We start from the raw sequence: 16022 nt of genomic DNA, 5'->3' as shown, positions 1-16022 counted from the left end.
GGTGCTGTCTTTCTGAATCATCAGCCTTTAACAAATCTAGCAGCAAGCAATCACCTAGTTTTAGAAAATCCACTTCTGTCACATAAACTTTAAGTGCTTGAAGGACACAATGGCTGCGTTATCTTACCTTTTAGTTCCTTTCCCTCTAGCAGCCTTTCTGTTGTGGGAGTACGCTTGTGTGTTATAATCAGAGGAGAGCTCACTGCGCCTTGCACGTCCAGAAGTGAGCAGGAGGACCGACTGGCTCGTGGTGCCCCAGCGCTACCGCAGTCAACTTCCAGCATCTCCAGCACTGGAACCATTTGCACATTTTTGCAGAATCCGAGGAATAACAAAAAGGCAAATACAGAACTAAGTTTACTGTAATCAGCAAATTTTGTACCCTCCTGGGGAAGAGGAATTCTCTTGAGAAAGCGGGCAATGACTTGAAAAAGTGAATCAAGCCAACGATTACAAATTCCAACTTTGTTGGAAAAAATGTCTAAATGTTTCAAAATCCCATTCCTATTTAATCAGAAATAGAGCGAGATGTTAGTGATCACAGCTCCTCATTCTGTCTGTAAAAGCACGACCAAGTCACCTACAAGTCACACCTAGTCCAGCAGAGATCGTATCGTGCCTGCGAAGATTTGTGTGAAAGCTTTCACATTATTAAAAAAGCTTTAAAAAAGCTTTTTTTTTAAAAAAAAAAAAAAAAAACTTTCACATTATTAAAATACCTAACTAGTTCTGACCGGAAGGCTTTTAAAATCACTCACAGCTCGTCTGGAGGCCCATCAGCCAAATTCACCTCTTGTACAGCCAGTGTCTTCTGTGGGAATGCACCGATGGGAACTACTCCGCTGACCATACTCTACAGTCTGCTCTCTGCTTCATCAATGCCTGTTTGGGACCTCTGAAAGGAAGGAACAGGAGAAACTTCAGCCATTGCTTCCTTCTGTCTGCCTCAGTGCCTTGGGATACGATGCATACCCCTCCCAAAAGGGCGCGGGAGAACTGTCTTTCTGGTTCTGCGCCACTAACATACGTGATCTTGCAAGGTGGAGGGCAGTAGCCCAGGCCAGCTGAAGATCCTTCTAGTAAATCGTTATTTTTATAAACAAACACACTTTCACCCCTTCCTCTGTGACGACTGCCATTTGGTTGTAGCTTGAAGCTACACCCGTAGTTCTGCCATTGCTGCCTCCACTTTCTATGCAGAGAAGTCCAGGCAGGTGCTTTCCTTCGAGGAACCAGCTTAACTCCAAACCGCCTCCAATTAAAGTCCTGGTTGTCCGGTGGGTATCCTGGAGGACAACATGCACTCAGGCACTTACACCAAATTTCTATTGGGTTATTCACATACACACACATGCTCTCAAATTACTTAAGCAAGTACCAGTTTAAAAAGAAAAAGAAACAAGGCACGCAAGTGACAGAGGTGATACTTCTCAGCTCATTTCCAGGAAAAAATGATGGAACAACGTGGGAATCCAAGCCTACTGGCTGCCATGAGCTTCACTTCAAAAATGCGCGCAGTCCCACCACACGTGCTCACATCAGGTCAATGTAAAGTATGCATGGTTCCTTACAGGATGGGAACTTTCACTGGTGTATTTTTCCACTGTCAGAGTATTAGAGCCAAAGAATGGTGTTTGTGCTGAATAAAAATTAACCCATTGTAAGCTGTGTCACTGGAATGACCAAGCCCGGGGGTGGTGATCGGTCTCATTGGAGGCCAATAGGTATCAGTGAGCCCCAGGGGTCAACACCGGCTCCAGCCCTGTTTAACAGCTTCCTTAACAACCTGGCTGATGGGGCCAAGTGTGCCCTCAGCAGGTCTGAAGATGACACAAAAGTGGTGGGAGTGGCAGACTCACCAGAGGGCTGCAGCTGCCATCCTGAGGGACGTCGACAGGCTGGAGAAATGGGCTTACAGGGACATCCTGAAGGCCAACACGGAGAAGTGCAGAGCCCTGCACTAATGAGCCCTTGCTGCTAAGGAGGCTGATGGTGTCCTGGGCTGCGTTTGGCAAAGCATCACCAGGAGGTCGAGAGAGGTGACGCTTCCCCTCTGCTCAGTGTTGGTGAGACAGTCCATGTAGGGCCACCCAGGTGAGGAAGGGCCTGGAGCACCTCTCCTGTGAGCAGAGGCCGGGAGAGCTGGGACTGCTCAGCCTGGAGAAGAGGAGGCTCAGGGGGATCTCACCCAGGGCTGTGAATCCCCGCAGGCAGGGGGCAAAGAGGCCGCAGCCAGGCTCTTGTCAGGGGTGCCCAGCGCCAGGCCAGGGGCAGTGGGCACCAAGGGGCAGGCAGGAGGCTCCCTCTGAGCACCAGGCAGCACTTGTGTGCTGGGCGGGCGGCTGAGCACTGGCCCAGGCTGCCCAGAGAGGCTGTGGGGTCTCCTCCTGGGAGAGCGGCACAAGGCGCCTGGACGGGGTCCTGGGCACCCTGCGCTGGGGGGGCCCTGCTGGAGCTGGGCTTGGGGATGGGGACCTCCAGAGCTCCCTGACAGCCTCTGCTGTGCTGTGGTTCTGCGAAATCCTTGTATTAAGTATTCATTTAGGCAGAACCATGGAGCATGAGTAATGACATAGGTTAAAGCTTTTTTTTTAATCCAAATGTAAATATTTCAAATTTTCTTTCACTTCATTTTAAAGGAGTCCAAACTCAGTTTGCAAAATGGCTGCTACAGCAGTGAAAATAAACTCTACTTCTACAGTAGGTGAAATAGCCTAACTTTGTTACTACAAAGGGTTCTAAAACAGTTCTCATGTAGTTACAGTGTTGCTGTCAGCCATCATTTATATCATGATGCTTAAATACAGTTTCAAGTCCATTAGTTTTCTCTTTGCCATAAAAAGTTGTCACTTTTGTCTTCTTGCTATTATTGGTAAGTCTCCTCACTAATATTCACAGTTAGTGACTCATTCAATACTCATAATTATTGGTTTTGGTTCTATTTCGATTTGAGGAACGGGAACTTTTCTGGAAAGTCAGTACGTGTACCTCAAAACAAACCAACTGCTTTGAAAACAAGGAGTGTTGTTTGTGTACAGCACCCTGCCGGGGCAGTCGTCCCACACGGCCTGTCTGCTGTGCCACCCTAAATCTGCCTTCAATAGGCCAACCACAAAGTCCACCATTGTGTGGCTCCTGACGCAGACCTTCCCAGCAGGGTAGAACCATCCAGAGTCTGCAAACCCAGCTGGCCTGGGGCCTCGGGGCAAGCCGAAATCACGTGGAAGCAGCCCTGCAAGTTTGGAAGGGGCTGGTTCCTTGTTCCACTGTCGCAACTGTAGTTAGGAGGAAGTAAATACAATAAACAGAGGCCTAACAAAAGGGCTGTGCTCAACACTTTAACACATTGACCAAAAAAAATTAATCCAGTTTGAACCGAAGACATCCAGGCTGTTGTTCCACATTATATAATGTAGAACATCATAATGTATATAACCTGTAAGCTGCTTAGGAGACATAGTCCCATAATCACGTTATTTCCCCGCTAGGAAGCTCTAAAAGAAGCAAAGAGAACCTAATTGTTGCCAGCGAACTCTCGACTTTGTGTCGAGCTAAAATGCTTTATTGTAGCAACAAACTAAAACCAACATCCAACAGTGGCATCAGAAGTCTGGAATGATCCATTTCATTGAAAATCCTACAGGCAAGGAACATGAGGGTGATCCCCACCACTCTCACTCTTAAGTGCTGCAAATAAATTCACATTTTAAAGTTCATTGTAAGCCAGATCTAATTAGTCAGCCAAAGAGGCTGATGTAACTTTGGAAAGATGGTGTTTTATCAACAAAAACAAAAGTCAGCTTCAAATAACAAATACTTGATGTTGCCATGATTTTTTTCCTGCCCAGGACGCAGGATGAAAGGTTCTTAATTTACGAAGCTTCATTAACTTGCCTGGAACCTGAGATAATTTGGGCATCTTTACAAAGCATCGTACAGGGTTAACATCCCCATGGCTTTTAAAGCAACTTCTGCCCAGCCTTCCTCCTAAATACATTTCGTATTTAGCAAGCATTAAAAAGATGCTTTAATTTTGTTAAAAATTTTACCAACTCTTCCATCTGAAGGACCGTTCATCATATTTTTATTCTTCTAACAGTTACAGCTCTGAAAACTGACCCTTTGTTCACTTCCCAAGTGTTTTCTGCAGACCTTTATCGCTTAATTCTCAGCGCCAAAGAGCAGCTCAGTGGCTTCAGATGAGGGGAAGAGGACAGAGGAGTATTTTGCAAGAGACAGTAACACATTATTACTCCATGAACGCTAGTGGTGGCTTCACAAAGCCACGTTCTCATGTCTTGAGTCACACAGCAACACAACTTGTGATCTTGCCATGCTGTTGCTTTCAGCTAAGCGCAGGAGAATCCGTGGAGGTCCTCTCCCGAAAGCAGAAGCAGCATCCGATCGTTCCAGTTCGCACTGCTCCTCCAGCCACTTCTCCAAACTGCTCAGAGGAGAGTCGGGTCACGTTGTTTATTCCTCCGTGTATTCTCACATCTGAAGTCTACTTACATTTTAGCACAGAACAAAAATTAGTTTCTAGAAGGAGGGGCTGATTTTTCTGTGAGTCCTAACATTAATGTTAGCCACAGAGAAAAACAAAAACAGCCCTTGAAAATACTGGAATCTGGTCCACAAAAACAGTATTGAATCTGTGGCTCGTTTATTTAGAATTGAAGAGGGTGGAGCAGTCAAAGACAGGAAGACAATTTTTTTCCAAATACTTTAAAAAAAAAAATTGTTTGTTTGTTACTTCCCTCAATAGCTGCAGTTTCAAACAAGCAAACAAAAAAGGCCACTGGTGCTGACACACCCCTCTTCCACCTTCAAAAGATTACAGGAAAAGGCTTTATTTCCCCTTCTGCATGTGGCTTCTCTTTGCCTGCGCTGTCCCAGAGCTCCCTGGGGTTTGGCTCACCGTGACGGCGAGGCCTGCTGGCCTCTTCAGCCTTTCAAAGCTGTAGCATTCGACTTTTTCCTCACTGGAAACTGTCCTGGTGCTTATGAGGCGAAATCCATCTTTGAGTAAGGTGTCAACCAGCAGGCCCAGCACATTAACACCATTAATCAGCTTCCTATTGTCAGGCTTTATGGAAACATACCTAAAATAAGAAAAAATAAATTGTAAAGAGCAGTTACAGAACACTTCAGATGCTTCTTGAAGGATTTAATCAATTTTATTTATTTTTTTTTTAAGAACGAACCAGGTCCTCAGGTGGTGCAGCTCAGCACAGTCGCACAGACCTCCAGCAGCAAGGTTCTGGGTCTCTTTTCCGTCCTTTGAGGACAATTCAACTCTTTCCGTCATCGTAAGAACGGTGTTTCTCAGCTTGTTACATACCAGGGAATAAGCACTGCTCTCTCACCCCCACAACAAAACTTACTGCCTTAAAAAGGAGAGTGCCGTGCTCTAATGCTGCAGCGGCTTTCAGGTGGGAGTAAGCGATGGGAAGGACAACGAAGCCACACTCACCCCAAAAGCACACAGGATCTCTCTTACAAACAGTGACATTTATTGCAAAGTTACCTTGTACAGCAGGCCGTGTGGTGACAAGTAAGAAAATCATATCCACGTCGCCTCAAAGAACTTTAATTGATATAAAGTACAGCTCAAGAACCTACCCAGACACTTCAAGGAACAGCAGTCGTAAAAATACTATTACAAAACACGTAAGCTGACGGGTGAAACTGTTCCACAGTCCACAGGGAATTACACCAAACAGGCATGGAAAGCACAAAAAAAAAAAAAAAAAGGCAAAAGAATCTGTTTCACCACAGAGAATAAGTCAACAGAAATTCAGCAGGCTGCGTAATCAAAGTTTTCTTGTTTCACTAATCAAGGTACGCTCGTCCACCAGTCTGCAAAGGAAAAGTTTCACTACGTCTGAAGAAATAAAGGAAAGAATCGGGAATATTTTTCCCACTCTTCAAGTTGTCGGAACCTACTCAGCCAACTGTTAGTCAAGCAAAATCATTTCAAAAATTACAAAATTAAGGTTTGGCACGTAAAGACGTGTTGCTTCACAAATGCAAAGTAGCTCTCTCTTCCCTCCACTTGCTCAGCTACAGAAAGCTAAAAGGAAGGAAGATAAACTCAGTTATCAAAGGACTGCAGTGTTAATTCAGATATTCAGAGAGAATAACCCTTTTGGAACGATTTCAGTGAAATTTCCATAAAGTTCCAGATGTTCTAACAGTCGCAGAGGACAAATGAGGTTACGTTTTCTTATACAGTAAGAACGTGTCTCCATACGATGGAGACATCCAGCAAGAGCTTGTTTAAAAACTATAAGTTGTCATTAGAATACGGTACTGCTATCCCAAAACTCTCTTGATTTAGAGCAGTCTTAATAAAAACCGAACCTGGCTCTGATTTCAAAGAAAACCCACTGTGCAGCACACAGCTAATGATCTCCCCCTTCTCCCTCCCCGCGGTTAAAAGGCTCTACAAAAGCTTTCCAGCCCCTGAATTACCATCTCAGTTCCACCGGTGTTTTCAACCCTGTTTAGCCATTCTTTTTTTGATATTAAAGTCTAGGGGGCCATGAGCCAGTGGATTTCAGCTTTCTCCTGCACCTCACTCCTGATTTTGTTTCTTTTCTCTCATTTCGCTCTGTGTTTTTCAAGTTTCCTAGGAGGTCACCGATGCCACGAAATCCTAAAGCCTAGCAGCGAGAGCACAGAGGAAAGGAGAGAGAAAGACCCAACAGAACAGAAAAAACAAACATCAAGAACAGGATTTTTAAAAGTCAGGAACATTTTTAAGAACAGGCAAATCAGTGTAACAGAAATTCAACTGGGCACTTCAGAACTGGAGAAAAATAAAGTACAGAAAGATGAATTTTTTTTTTTTCATTTCTCTCAGACATTTGTCCAATAGTTTCTTTAAAACGAGCGCGTACTTCGTGGACTATTAGTCCTGAAGACATTTCCACACTGAAAAGTCACACTACGGAGAGTACCTGGCCACAAACTGGTCACCAGCAGCGTATTCAGTTCCACACTGAAAAACCAGGTCGTGATGAGAAGGTCTTTCCGAGGGAAGTGGAACGAGTGGTTTCTGAGAAGGAAAAGGGCTGCTCCAGCTCTGCCCCATGAACACGGTGATCTGGTCAGCCAGCCTCTCCACGGTGGTGCTGCAGGAACCAAAGATGCGGAAAAAAGCCTGCGTCTCCTGGAGGAAAAAACGCACCTCCAGGATCTCCAGCCTTGGCTTCAGCAGGTGTTCCTGGCCCAGAAGGTCAGCCAGAGGGTAGAGCTCATAGAACTCTGCTTCTCTGCGCAGCCTCTCGAAGTCCGAAAAATCAGCAGGCAGAGAGACCTGCAGAGTCCTCAGGAAGTCCAGGATGTAACTAAACAAAGTTCCGTCCCTGTCCACAAAAAACTCCCCGTTCACCAGCTTAAATTCCTGGTCGTCTTCGCTCAACATCCGTGCTAACCTGGACTCGGGGAACTGCCGCAAGGTGGACGCCCGGGTTACAAATCTCACACCTCCCACGCTCAGAGCGACCACCTCCCGACTGCTCATTGCCGTCTCAGCCCGTCAAGAATTATTATGACGCTCTGCTCTCCACGTCTGTGGCTGGATCTTTCCTAAACTGCGAGCCATCTGCAGCTGCACGAAGCATTCGCCGCTTCCTGCGAGTGTTTGGAGCGAGGTGTGGAGCAGCGACAGGCTTCCCAGGCAACAAAGCTGTAAATACCGTGTACAATAGTTTTGTTTGCAGGGCTCGGTTGCTTGGAGACTTTGATTCTTGGAATTTAGCGTTTTATTTTTGAAATGAGCCGCTTGCAAGGACTACTGGAAGACAGTGAATTGACCGTCGCAACAGATTAAATCTTGACGGAGGCCGAGGAATACCCCTGCAGTATGGCACCCATTACGTTCGTTTTCTGGAAACGTCGACAAAATGTTTTCATTCTACCTCTTGCTGTTCAGAGGACCACTGCAAAAGGAGGCTGGATGTACTTCAGGCAATATATTTCAGTATCGTATGCTCTTAGAGAAGGGCACTTCGGGGAACTCAAGCTTACAGCTCACTTGAAATCTGCGTTATCCTACGGCCAAGCCGACGCACTCAGAAAGTTCAATTAATTCCTGAAACAAGGTGCACGACAACCCAGTAACAGTAGGAGAGCCTATACACGTTCCAGGGCTAAAGCCCTTCCAAGCACCAACACCCACGCTCCCACGGCGTTACACACAGTTTCCTGGCTCTTGGAATTACAATCTGGATCGACAGAGAGGAGAGGAGAGAATCTGCTGCCACCTTTGCGGGGCTAGAACACAGGCCTGCCGACCACAGGCCTGCCTCTCGCCACACCGAGCTGTTTGCTTTGGAGACACTTTTTGAGGAATTGTGGCTTTAAAGAAACATGGATCTACCAAGACAGCTCGCCCCCCCTCCCCCCCCCCCCCCCCCCGACAATTTCACGCCAGAAAAGTAAACTGCAAGCACGCAGCTTGTTCTTCTCTCAGCAGCCTCGGCTGGTTTCTCTTTACCCCTAGGATTTATTCAAGATGCTTGCCCTGGAGATAGGTTTTTGTATAGTACATGTAAACAATAGCCATTACCTACAGCGATCTGAGTACGCAGGACAACTCAGCTTTTGGTTAGACACAAAAATATATAGACCTGTATGTATATATACCCGTACACATACATACACATACCTATTTCAGCGAGTACCAGTAGAAACATACTCGGGTAGTGTTTCCAGGGTGGGAGCTACGCGCCCTGTGCTTTGCAGGGCGCCTCCCAGTACAGCGCTCTGCTTCTCCATCAGAACTGCTCTGCCTGTTTCCAAACCACCTCCCCGTCAGGAAAAATAAGTTAAAATTAACCGTGCCCTTCAGGGAGGAACACTTTTTATCAAAGGGTATACAATCTCTGATTCTACAAACACATTACCATCACACTAAGCACATAGCTCGGCCCTACGTTTCGGTAAGGAAAATGATTTAAAACGAGGAATTATTCCCCTCATCACCTGCAACAAGAATCCTGAATCCATGTGTTTTCCAAAGCTCCCCTTCGCCTTCAAGTTCAGCAGTGCTCAAACTGCATGAACATTACTGAAACGTTTTGAATCATTACTGAACATTTTGAATCAAAACGTTTTGAGTGTTTTCATTGGAAGTCTTTAAAAAAAAAAGCACAATTAATTTTACAAAGCTTTATGTTTTCTTCGCCAGATCTCTTTTACTTCTTACATTTCAGTAGGGGCTTCACAACAGTTTATATTTGCACACAAACTGCGCAACGTTATCCAGTACAACCAACGTATAGTTTTTACACTTTTCCCTCAGAAGTGAAGCTCCATCTGTCATCTGTTCCCAGTAAAAGACGGCATGGTCTGCTATCTCCACTGTATCTGCCAAATAAGACAGGCTAATTGTAAAGAACTGAGACTTCCAGCACTGGAGATTGTCAACGACAGACTCCACAAAGGACATTCTGGTGACAGCAAGAAGAAGCAAGCAAATAAGAGAGGTTACTATAAACCTGCGCGAAAAGACCGAGGGAATCTTCAGTTTCAGGGTGTTGTTTTCCTGAGGCAAGGACAGTTTGTCCACATCAACCAGTTTTATCCCGTTCCACTGGCTGGTATCGAAGCTCTTCATCGTAGGGCTGACGTCCACGTTGGAACACGGTAACGGGGTTTCTTTGAGCACCTTGATTTTTTCCCTGAACTCCTGCATCTGCTGCAGAAAAATAATGGGCTCGGACACGTCCTTGAAGGCCTCCGCGATGTTGAAAGCCATCCGCTGCTCCTGCAGGATGGTGTTCAGTTTATTGATCTCCGGGTCATAGGCCTGCATCACCGCGAGCTTCATGGTCTCGAAGTCGGAGAGAATCTCGTTCCGCTTCTGCTCCAGCGTGTGCTGCAGCTTCTCGAAGAACTCTTTCACCTTGTCGGAATCTTTGGTCAGCATCTGCAAGGCTTTGCGCTTACTGGTTTCTAAAGTGTCCAGGCGGGAGAGCGCGTCCCCGCACCGCCACGTCTCAAAGCCCTGGAAGAGGGTTTCGAAAGCCCGCTTCTCCTGGGAGTAAGCTTCCTCGATGGAACAGAACACGTGCTTCGTATGGTCGCCGCGGGTGGCGCAAACCCCGCAGATCAGCTGCATGTCCGTCCGGCAAAAAATGTTGAGGGGCTGCCCGCTGTGCACTTTGCACACGGGCATTTTGGGAGTGACTTTGATTTTGTTGTACTTCTCCACGATGCCTTTCAGGGAATAGTTGACCTGTAAGCTGTTGACTCCCGTCACAGGGGTTTCCTTCCGGCACGTGGGGCACTTGAAAGGGGACGGCCTCCACAGCACGTTCCGCACGTTTCCCTCGAGTATGCCTTCCAGACACTTTCTGCAGAAGTTGTGCGAACAGGGCAGGACACGAGGATCATCAAACAGGCTGCAGCAAATGGGACAGGTGAGATCTTCCTCTAGGAGCTCCATCGTATCCTAGGAAAGAAAATAAAGATGGTAACAGAACTTTTGGAATGCATTTCTCCTCCCTGGGAACCAGGCAAAAAATAATCTGAGGCGTGGCTCGGTGAGAAAAGGATCTACTTTTTTTTCCCTCAGGTGTGATTTAGACAGACCCTCGGCCGGGTTCTCACAACCAGCCCAGGCCCAGACTCAAGATACTCTGCAGACTAAATTAGCCATGGTATCTGGCCACCAGATGGCAGGCACAAGAACGGCTTGGTTTCCAGGCAGAAGCACTTTCTGACAAACAGAAACGCTGGAAAAAGAAGGCTTGCCAAACCCAGCGAGGGCTTTCCGTGTCAAATGAAAATAACTCATGTCCTAATAACTTGAGGCTTACATCTCGCTTCGCTGCAATACCCAGAAACTGGACTTCCACAGCAGATATGCCCTGCTAAGATTTGATTACCTCCACTTGCTCAACTCATCCAAAGCTCACAGTTTCAAACACCGTGCACCGCTACTTCAAGAAGGCAATATTACAGGTGACTGAGAAAGCAAAGCTTCAGAAGTTCTTTAGCTACAGAGCATGTGGCTCTTTTCTCTACATGTGAAGACAAAGGTGATAATGTAAAAACTTAATTTTCTCCCGAAATATTTGCAAGTAACCAAGTGAGTATGTTATCGTTGAGCTATTCAGCACAAAGTTAGCGTACTTCAAAGAACAGCTGCCCATAATCCTTGATAATTCATAGCGAAACAAAACTCTGAACTATTTTATTCATCCACGATCTCTATTTCCAGTTCCATTCTCACAGCATTAATACCTCAGCAACTTCTTTTCGTGGGCAGGACCTACTGGAAAAGGATTTAACCACGCATTCCTTTGCGATGGGAAGTCTCAATGAAAGGACACATCCCACTACTCTCCCAGTGCCTCTAACCACAGCCAAGTTCTCAGGTGCAGGCACCTTGTAATTACAGCGTGCTCTAGAAAACACGTAATTTATAAAGACCAAACACAGTGACAGCTTGTATTTGCCAAAACTCTCAAATGCTTAGTTTGGAACTGTAATTAAAAAGATGCTTCCCTCGTGTAGTCATTCCATACTATGTTTTAAAATATATGATAAAATTCCTTTTATAAATTAAAAGATTTATGACAAAAAAAAGAGCTTCCAAGTAGTCCCGTAACAAGCAAAGAATATGAATGAGCTCTTTTAAGCAGTTCTGGTGTTATTACTAAGGTTCCTGTCCCCTCTACAAAATATAAAGCAGCAAAGAAAGGGAGCCAAGAGAAGAGCTGCAAAGGTAGATCCATGCTGCACAGGACAAGAAGAGCAATAGCGTACCACTGATCCTAGGAAAGCACAGATAGCTACAGGGAAGAAAGGCAAGGTCAGCGCTGAGTTTCCTCCACGAGAGGACAGATACAGCCACGGTGAGACTTCACATTCCTGAGAGGTGTAAGCAAACTCCCGTGCTCCTCCAGCACCAAGGAGGAGGGGGATTCCCTGTGTTTGGATAAGCAAAGTTTGAAAAGGTTGCCAGGTTTTCTACTCACCCTGAGGACTAAGGTCATCACGCAGAAGAAGGCACCCGTTAAAGCCAGGGAAAAAGCCCTGGAGAAAAACGTCTTATCACTCCATGTGCCACCAAGGGTTTCCTTTAAGGCCACAGATCCCACGCAGAAACTTCATTTTCTGTAAAAAGAAAGTAATTTTGAAACACCTCTTAATGCTGGCACACACAAGGTTTCTCTCTTGCCTCCTCTTCCTAATGGTAAAAACAATGGGATGAAGGGAAGCGGGTGATTTTGCCCCTAAACGCCTGAATCTCTCTCTTTATGAACAGTTCTGTCCTTCCAACTTGGACTCGTAGCTTTTAGCCATGGTAGCAGCAGAAAGATCAGTTTTGCTCATGCATTAAAAGGATAATAATTGCCAAATGAAAATGACAGTTCTCTATCTTCTAGTAACTGGAAATCCACAGTGCAGAAAACATTTGCCCCGGTCCACCTCCTTTACCAGGGTGGATTTTGCTTCTTAGTTAGGGAACAGGAAAAGAAGCTTTGTATGCCTGACAGCAAACACTGCAAACCACTGCAGAAAACGCTTACTACAACATGTCCCATCAAAAATGCAGGACAAACATTGAAGACTTTCAAACTCCTAAAAATACAAAAGCGTAAACAAAAAGGTTTCCTGATCCAAATAAAACTGTCTTGGTGCATTCCAGGCCCGCTTATCCAATTAAATAATTACACTTCATAAATGCAAGTGAACTCCGAAAACACTGTATGATAGCATTAAAAGCTTAGGATTTAAAAAAATAATAATAATGAAAAAGAAAAAAGAAATTGGCAAGGCTATGAGCTTACTTTAAAAAATAAAATACACATCTCTTACAGCAACAGTAAGGAGAGCAAACTGAAAATACTGAAAACTCGTAGGACTGGTTTGGAGAGCTGAACTTCCCTCTTCTTTAGGAGGCTAACTTCAGAGAATAAACTGCCTGTGGACTGAAACATCTCTTTGTACCCAAATATCCCTTTGTATCAGCAACCCGGTATTTGCACGAGTAACTACAGCTTAAAACCCAGCAACACCACCACTTCTCTGTTGGGAAGCTCTGTGTAACTTCTGACACAGGTGCATGAGGAACTAGAGTTCACCACCTGCAGCACACAGACCAAAAGGCACAATGGTTTCTTTCTTCACCTGAGCTACAGAAGCTCTCTCTGGGTACAAACCCAGCAGATGTCACCCACCTGAAAAAAAAAAAAGAGCAACTGGCATGGTTCTACCATTCAGAAGAATGGCAAAACAAATCCAACCATAACTGCGAAAACAAGCAGTGTAGCTTTTTACTGCACTCCAAAAACAAATTCATCTAGCATACGTCTCAGCACAGTTGGGTTTATCAGCTAGCAGGCAGAAAGCAAAACCAAAATTTCTCCAAACTTTAAAGAAAACAGAAACAGAAAGAGAACTTTCTTCAGTTACAAGTTTCCTTCAATGACATGTAAGTACTCTAAGTAAAACGTGACCAAGTCAGGCTGTACTTCCACAGGCATTTGAAGTAGTAAGGATGGGTCTTGTCCCCTTTCCTTCGCAAGGGCCCCCAGACCCTGTCAGTGCCTCCTATCAGCTATTTCACCAGCCTTCTGTCAGGTCACCGTGTTCAACCAACCCCAAACAAGGGTCTCACGAGATAAAGACGGGAGGAAGGGAGGTGGGAGCTCCTCCTTTGGGCAGCAATAATCCCACTCACCCCACTGAGAGGAACCGCGACCTGACCACGCACCGGGGCTAAAACACGCGGCACAGCCGACCTCCACGTCCACCCGGCATCCAGGCAGCCAAGAAGGAGCTGAAGCAAGCGGCCACGCTTCGAATATCGATTATTTCACAGCCAAAGCGTTTCTTCTTCTTCCCAGGAGCGCCAGGCAGATCCAAAGCCGTTCAGCTTTCGGAAAGCTGGAAAGGCCTGTAAAATAAATAAATAAATAGGTAATTTTAGTCAGGGCGAGCGCTGTTTCCTCAGGAGGGCCTGACAAACCCACCGATGGCACGATGGAAGGGCAGCCCATCAGTCCCCCAGCTCCCGACCACGGCACCCAGGGGGTCCCGTCCCCAAACCGCGGAGCTCTCCGTGTGAGGAGAGCCGAGAAATCCCACGGGAGCCGCCCCCTCCCGCAGCCCCACACGCAGGGCGGCACAAATGGCCGCCCCCCGGCCGCTCCTCACCCTCGGGGCCCTCCCGAAATGGCAGCGGCGCCACAGAAAATGGTCGCGGGCCGCCTCCCAGCCGCCGGCCCCGGGGGTGGGAGGGGGGGAAAGAAAGGCGGGCAGCGGGCGGTCGCCATCGCCTCACGGGCGGGGACCGCGGCCCCGAGCCCCGCTCCCGGCTCACCTCAGCGCCCCCCCGGCCGCCATGCCCCGGCCCCGCCGCCGCACGCCCCTCCTCTCCCCGCAACGCCGAGGGGCGGGCAGGGCCCGGGGTGTGCTCGGCAGGGCCGTGAGGAGAAAAGGGGTCAGGGGGTGTGGGAGAGGCGGCCCCGCTGTTAGGGTTGGTAAATGGGAACGTGGGTGTGAGGGGGGTGGCGTAGCTGGGAGTGCTGCCTGGGGGGGATGCTGCTGAATCACCTGCCTGGTGCTAAACCACAGCCGGGTGGCTTTATGTGCTCCAAAACGCGATGGGGACGCGGTCCTGGATGTCCTGAGGCTCCACAACCCTTCCAGCTGGAGGGTCCCTCACATACGTGCAGCATCACGAAGCTCCAAGGCTGGGGAGAACCGCCCTGGTCCGCATCCTTTTGCAGTCCCATCAGTTGTCATTGAAGCCCAAATGGTTTCGTGAAGCTCTGTGCCCAAACTGAGGTATTCTGCTCCCTGCATTCGTGTCATTCCCTCACACATCATTTGTCCACCCCAGTCAGATCAGTCGTCGGGCACATGGCCCTGTTGACTACTCACACAGGTGGAATTTGCAGGCTGGACCATACTTCTATCAAACAAAGCTCCCCCAGTGATCTGACGTCTCTTTTCCATTTTTTTTAGGAATCTGGATTTTAAAAGCTGTTCAGTAACACACAGAGGCTGTGATTCCCCTATTTGCCGTGGCCAGAAGAGGAAGAGCTCACATCTTTCCTCCTGCACTGATTCCCAGACCTCTTTCTCTGCCCTCTCAGCTAGACTCATTGGGAATGGTTTGACCAGTGGTGGGTATCTTCAAAAATCCTCTTCAGAGTGCTTGCACACTTGGCCATTTCATCCATTATTTATTGGAGAATAGTTCCAGAAGATAGAGGTGCCACACAACAGCAGCCAAGACTTTTAGGTGCACTTGAATGGCCCATTTATTTCTTGATTGTTTGGCACCTTCTTTGTGATTTTTAAAAGCAAGCAGTTCCAGGTAGTTTCCGAAAACTGATATTTAAATCCATTCCCCAGCTACCCAAATTGATTTCAAGTGATATCCCAATGCCTGTGCATTTACATTTTCCAAGTTTCCCATGTCTATGCTTTCATAACTGCCATCCTTATACTAAAAAAATCCTACTTTTACTCATCTTCTTTTGAATACTTTGATTAAAGATATTAACAACAAGACGTCATTCTTGGCATTTTAGATTCCCTACTCATTATAAACTCATTGTACAACTTTTTTTTCCTGATGTATTTTTAGAGTATATTTTATTCTCTGTTAATTCTTTTGGCTCATTTTCCTGTCCTTCTCTGTCTCCTTGTAAACAAAGAGGGAGTTGTATGGGCATAAGAGCGCAGACTGGCTTGGCTAGGGTATCTCCTCTTCATCTGGACCATCCAAAAATTTTTTGTCCTTCCTTTCCTGGGCTTCTTTCAGAGCTGAAAGGTTAAACCTCAGGACAAACACAGCAGCCACAGTATCATTTCCTAAGCGGTCACGGGATTTCTGTGTTCAAGTGTACCACGTCTGTCCTCAGCATCATCAAACATACTTGGGGCACTTTATTACTTCTGTCTGAGTGATTATTTCTATTACACATGCAAAATATGTAATACAGGTCAGGAAACTGCACACAACCAATTGTTTAGCACAAACGTAGTCC

The 16022-nt window shown here is 46.6% G+C and overlaps 2 protein-coding genes across 8 annotated transcripts; both read right to left on the bottom strand.

Moving 5' to 3' along the window:
* Positions 1-4063: 4063 nt before the first annotated feature.
* Positions 4064-14405, bottom strand: TRIM13 (tripartite motif containing 13). Of its 7 annotated transcripts, none has more exons than XR_007709028.1 (5): positions 14345-14405; positions 13736-13918; positions 11994-12132; positions 8992-10462; positions 4064-5102 (listed from the first exon to the last, which is right to left on the bottom strand). XR_007709028.1 is itself a non-coding variant. In XM_050714583.1 (4 exons), the coding sequence occupies exons 3-4, from the start codon at positions 12009-12011 to the stop codon at positions 9230-9232; spliced, it is 1251 nt and encodes a 416-aa protein (XP_050570540.1). In that variant the 5' UTR covers positions 12012-12132; positions 13736-13918; positions 14345-14405; the 3' UTR covers positions 6854-9229. The 7 variants fall into 7 exon arrangements, 5 of the variants coding, with proteins under 5 accessions (XP_050570540.1, XP_050570542.1, XP_050570544.1 ...); XR_007709029.1 differs by having other exon boundaries at positions 4068-5102; positions 13703-13918; XM_050714583.1 differs by lacking the exon at positions 4064-5102 and having other exon boundaries at positions 6854-10462.
* Positions 4850-7528, bottom strand: KCNRG (potassium channel regulator). The gene is made up of 2 exons (XM_035553364.2): positions 6963-7528; positions 4850-5102 (listed from the first exon to the last, which is right to left on the bottom strand). The coding sequence occupies exons 1-2, from the start codon at positions 7526-7528 to the stop codon at positions 4850-4852; spliced, it is 819 nt and encodes a 272-aa protein (XP_035409257.1).
* Positions 14406-16022: the final 1617 nt, after the last annotated feature.

This window comes from Cygnus atratus, chromosome 1, assembly GCF_013377495.2.
Source record: "Cygnus atratus isolate AKBS03 ecotype Queensland, Australia chromosome 1, CAtr_DNAZoo_HiC_assembly, whole genome shotgun sequence".
Classification (NCBI taxonomy): domain Eukaryota; kingdom Metazoa; phylum Chordata; class Aves; order Anseriformes; family Anatidae; genus Cygnus; species Cygnus atratus.
This window is presented reverse-complemented; position numbering and strand designations above follow the sequence as displayed.